General features: G+C 37.6%; 1 protein-coding gene across 1 annotated transcript in view; it reads left to right on the forward strand.

The window, feature by feature from the left end:
• The first annotated feature begins 2,301 nt into the window (after positions 1-2,301).
• ZMYND8 (zinc finger, MYND-type containing 8) overlaps positions 2,302-5,743 on the forward strand; it is a 59,973-nt gene continuing 56,531 nt past the window's right edge. Inside the window, exon 1 of the mRNA XM_009705602.1 lies at positions 2,302-2,412. Coding sequence (XP_009703904.1) covers positions 2,399-2,412 — 14 coding nt within the window. The 5' untranslated portion in view covers positions 2,302-2,398. The remainder of the gene's footprint in view (positions 2,413-5,743) is intronic.

Consider the following 5,743-nt stretch of genomic DNA (forward strand, 5'->3'; position numbering starts at 1 on the left):
ATTAGGATTTTTTTTTTTTTTTAAATAGAATAATATTAGAGTGGTCAAACAATGAGCATAAATGTTAATGACTGCCATTTACTGCATGGATCATTTCGATGTTTATATGTTGGGGGGTGATATCTCTGAGTGGCATAGGCCTTTAGGTATGCAAATAAAAAGAAACCTGTCTTGAGTGGTTTGAACTGTTAAAGCTGATGCAAGTATGCACATGAATGTCATGCATTTCCAGTGTGTTCTTGCTGCTGTAGTGGGCTGTACGATTCCCTTTATAGCAACGGTCTCTCTAGTTTCTGCTACATTCCTAAAACAGAACAAACTGCCAGTGTAATGCATGAGCCTTCCTGCTCCCTGCCCTGAAAAACGTTGCCAAAACTAAAAAGGGAAAATGCTTCCAGCAGGGACTCCAGAATTACTTATGAGATGAGAATTTCTACTCTGGGCTGTTAATCCACTGTTGCAGCCTAAATCACAAGAACACAAAAAATATAAGCACAGTGATAGGATGGTTTGGCAGTTTTCCTGTGACAATGATATCTCAAGAAATAATCTGAATGCAGTATGGGACAATGCAGAGTAGGTTTATTAGTTTTACTGAGTTGCATAGTTATGAGTCATGTCGGCTCTTAAGCAAAGAGGTTTGCGTGGTAAAGTAGTTGTGTCATGAAAGGTACTGGTTGGAGCTAAAGGAGGGCATTAGTTTTATTTGCAATGATTGTTTCTGGGATCATTAGCACCCAAGGAAATGTAGAGCAAAGTGCATATTCTGTTTGCAATTGGCCTTGATTACGGGAGAGGTTTTTCACTAATCAGTTTTGCACAATCCTAAATCTTGCATGTTGTATTGAAACAATGTTTATTTTGCTTTGGTTATTTTAGCTCATTATTTAGTAATTATTGTTTTAATGTTAAAACTCTCCCTCTACAACTCCATTTTTCTTTAAGAAATAAAGCTTTGATAATATGCAAATGCTTCAGAATCACATTTTCTCCTATGATTTGCATTGTAATTTGCTGATGGCTATAGGACGATAATGCTGTGCTACCTAATACAGATGCAAAATTTTGAACAAAAACGTAAAGGCTTGTTGAAGCCTTTCTAAAGATTTGACCTTTAAAATCTTCATCTGGAGTTAAGACTTTCTTCCTTACTGGCATAGCGATAAATCCTCCCACTTTCACTGCATTAGGGAAGAGAACTGAATCACATTTTTGAATCAAATGCTTAGGAATTGGCCCAAGATCAAACTGGCTGCTTACATGCCATTTTCTCATTTTGTTTCATTTGCAGAATTTTAGTAAAAGATAAAAGGTAAAGCAAAAACATCTGAAAAGCTATATTAATGTTTTTTGTGAAAAAAGACAAGATGGCTTGCCACATAGAGAAATCCATGTCTCTTTAGGGTCTGTATTGTATCTTAAAAAGTACCAAGTCCTACAGGGTTAATAGACAGGAAACTGCAGCTGCAGCCGACTAATACGGAAGTCAGATTTTTGTGTAACAGGCAGCCTGAGCAGGCCGAAAGGTGGGGGCCGGGGCGGGGGGGGGGGGGGAGACAGTATCTGGTGTGATACTGATATTTTTCGTTATGCTCTGCAGCATTTTTATAAACAGGGAGGGCATGCACTAAATGGCAGCAACCCTCTGAGGTAATGCAATTTCAATTGTATAATAGTTTTTGTGGAAATGAGACATGAAGTTTTTCCTGTTTAAGTCTCGGCTTATCATAGTAGCTAAAGAAATCACACGGTCGATATATGGTTGCTACGGTAGGTGCTAACATGTTTAAGTTCTGGAATAGGAGAATTATCTCTGAATTTTCAGTTACTAATTTCAGTCCCTCCTGTGCATGTTCACTTTCGGTATGTTTTGCTCTCTTTCTGTGACCTTGCCTTCTCCATGCAACACATTGCAGAACACCAGCAAAGTGAATTTAGCTTTTGTTTATAAAGAACAGCTTTTGTGACCTGGGTGAACTCTTCCTCCTTCAGGTTTAAAATATCCAAATGCCTTCAGTAATGGCATATTGAGACACATTTGCTCAGGCGAGCAGTTTGTGACCACTTCCCTCTGCTTGAAAATCTGTGTGTTTTACACGGGGAGTGCACATTTGGGGTTTCTTTTCAAGTTTCTTTTGCTGAAACGGGCCTAGCTTAGCCTGTCTTCTCTATGCACAGGATGGCTCCTGCTTGCCAGAGCTGCACAAAGATAATCGCTCAGGAAGTGTTTCAGCCAATCCCCTGAAGCTTTACATTCAGATTTACCAAAGTAGCCAATCCGGGATTAGCTTTCATTAGGAAGACAGATCATCAAGCTGAAGTGCCAAGCCCTTTCTGCCTGAGTACTGAGAGCCTGTCCTCCATGTTTTATAAGTATTGACATAACACTGTGTTAACAATGCATCCACAGAGGTAAGCCTTACTTTTTACATTTTTTTTTCTCTAAGACCTATGAGTTGTGGGTTGAGAGTGTGATTCTCTGTGATTTGTTGTGCAAAACTCACACCACAGCACTTTATTAAGTTGGAACTGTTTAAATTTGCTTTCTTGGGTCACATGGTTAGTAGCCATTAGCCACAGCTTTATTTTGCAGACTGGCAAAACCTTGGCATACCTACTTCTTCAGAGGAGGATGGTGTTTTTAGAGTTTATCAAGATCCTGGTATTCCAAAGAAGCTTTCTCTCTCTGAGCAGTTTGCCAGCACTATTGTCTGTTGTGTCACATGCCTGCTGAAGAGAAAATGGAAGCTAGGGAGTAGATGCATTTAACTGCCCTACAGGGAGTCAAGCAGGGATAATGGCAGACAGAAGAACAGGCAAGTTTACCTTTCTAAACAGTGAATGGAGTAGCAAAGATAAGTTATCTCTGAGAAAATACGGGATTTTTAAAAACCTAGACATCAGCAAAAAGTGCTAATGGCAGATTGTAGATATTGGGCCTAGGTGGTGGTGTGCTGTTGCATCATGTTTTTTATGCAGCTTATCTTAACTTAAAATGATTATTGAACCTTTTTTCTTGCAGGAGTAATTAATACAACGTGTTTCTCTTTCTGAGGGACAATGTATGGTTAATATTTTGTTCCTTTAAAAGGGAGTTTTTATGCTGCAGATTTTGGAAATGAGTTGCTGCTCAATAAAATGCAGCAGTACATCTGTTTGCAAATCTAATTCTTTATGGAAAATGTTTTGAACTGTTAGCTTTCTTGTTTTATGTAGTTCAAATAAACTAATGTACCTTTTATCTGTGCCTTTTTGTTTTACACTGTATCAGCCACAGTTCTGTGTTGTGGAGTCCAGAGGATATAAAATCATGTGTGGTTCATGACAGTAGTACATGTTGTTCGTTCTTGTTTTTTTTCCTTTTTTTTTTTTTTTTTTTAAACTTTGGTTTAATGCTACGTAATTATTTCAAGAAATTCCTTTTTGATCAATTCCCAAATCTGCCAGCCTGTTGTATCTTCTTAACTGGAAAAATGAGATGGGTGCTTGAGCAGTTGGTAAGTAAGCAGCATGCTACTCTATGAACATTTTTAATAGTTTTCCAAACATTTTGTTTTTACTGGGTCAGTTAGTCCAGTAGATGAAGCAATGTTAGTGGTTAGTCATATAAAAAAATCAGATTTGCTTAGCGTCCATTTTAAGGGACTTGTACGTGTAAACTGTTCCAGTTTGAATGCACTATTTTTTTGATAATTTGCCTCTAAACTTTGAAGCTTATACTTCCAGTTTACCTAAGGCCAGTGAAAAATATTCTACTTGCTGTTTGTTCATAGATCATTAATTACCATGTTTGTAGCGTAAGGCGCATTTTCGTTGTTCCTTAGGCTTTTGAGGTGTGATGAAAGTGCTAGTACTCAGCAATGAAGTGACCTTATGAAGTAAAGTAAATAATGCTTAATGAGCATATGTTTCTGATACTATACAAAGTATAATCTCAGGCAAACTTGCTTGATTTATAACTAATTTAGAACATTTTGTGCTCTTTGTTAAGATTTTAATTGTAGTGCTTGCATGCTTGTTTTAACAAGCCGTTTTTCAGTGATCACCAGTATTGTTACAAAAGCAGAGGAAGGATGCTCTTTTGTGCTTTTATTATTTTTTTTGCACTTGTTTTAACAGTCCACATACATTCATGATTTTAGGAAAGAACTTGGAGCTAAGCTAGCTTTGCAAGTGCCTGCTCTGAGGCACAGTTATATGCTAACTTTTGTAGAAAGTTGCCATGTATTTGATAACATTCTATAACGTAGCAATTTACCTCTGTTTTCTTGTTTGCTAGTATGAGTATCCTTCTTTTACTTTGTCTAACAGCTCCCTCCCATCCCCCGCCAAGGATTAGATTATAAGAATGTCTAGGTCAGTTTGCAAGGAGAAGCACTGCTGGATTGTACCACTGAGTTTCATGTGATAGCATTTTTGTATGCAATTTTAATGCATTTTTCAGCATACATAAAAGTGCTAACACAGCTAAGAAGTTACTCTGGTTTCTGTTCTTCAGTCGCTAAAAGCAGAAATTACATTTGGACATACTTTTCCTAGTAGTAGTTTATATGCATTAGCAGTTTACTTTCAGTCTTAAATAGTGCACAACATAATATTTGTTTAATATGAGGAAGCAGGAGTAAGTGAACTGCAAACAGAAAGCTTGTATTAAAATGGCTCCCACAGGTTTTGTTAAACTAGGATCTGTTTCAAATCTGCACCTCCAGACACACTGCTGACAGTGAAGCATATTTGTATAAGTTACCCTTGTGCATGTAATGAAACATAGCATCGTGAGTCTGTTAAAGTTCACTATTTTTAATCACTCAAATATAATTCTTTTATAGTTCACAAAAAATAAATGTCTGCATTGCAGCAAGATGTCTGAGGCAAGGTAGAGACAGCAGTGTTGTTTTACAGATCAGCCCAATCGCGCTGCTCCATGGAGTACTTGAGCCAATAGAAGCAGAGGGTAGGTTAAAGATTGACAATTGCAGTGGCAAGACTGAGAAAGGCCTTCTGGAAATTTCTACCATCTTTGTTCCATCTAAGTAAAGCAAATTCAGCCAAGCTGAAGAATTTCATATATTTTTGGTGCTTTGTCAAGGTATGCTGTTATCACTCACTTTCATAGATTGCATAATAAGAAGCACTCTGTGCCGTTTTATCTATGGTTCAGGACAGATGGAATGTGGGGTTTTGTTTAAGTGGTAGACGCGGGGAAAAGAGCACGTATTCTTTCTATCCAAGATTTTACAGGACTGGATCTTGTTAATATCACAATTAGACAGGACATGTGTGAAGCAATGTAGCTGAGGTTTATTCAGCTTGTAGCAAATGGCCATTATTCTAATGTAACTAGCAGTTAATCGTATAATTGCACTTTAAGTTTTCTGGCTACTAAAGAGTAATTTGAATTGCCCAGGATGAATATGATTAGCCATTATTATTTAGTGCCAACATCCAGTTACTTTTATAATTAGCTGGACAAAGAATGCAGTGGGGGAAAAACAAAGGAGTGATCTGGATTATAAATTATGATGAAAACGGTAGCTTTTTAAAAGCTACATGCCTCTTTCATTCTTTACAGGCAAACTGTTTTAGTTGGAAGCTAAATAGTGCTAGGGGAAAACTGAGTGATTTCTTTAAACAAATGACACTACTTAACATACTGAGAATGAAAAAAATGCAGAGTATAAACCACTCCACATGTGATATTCCCCCCCCCCCCTGCACCCGGCCGGGGTGTTTAGAGGTGGAC

The sequence above is a fragment of the Cariama cristata genome, unplaced genomic scaffold, assembly GCF_000690535.1.
Source record: "Cariama cristata isolate BGI_N322 unplaced genomic scaffold, ASM69053v1 scaffold7088, whole genome shotgun sequence".
NCBI lineage: Eukaryota > Metazoa > Chordata > Aves > Cariamiformes > Cariamidae > Cariama > Cariama cristata.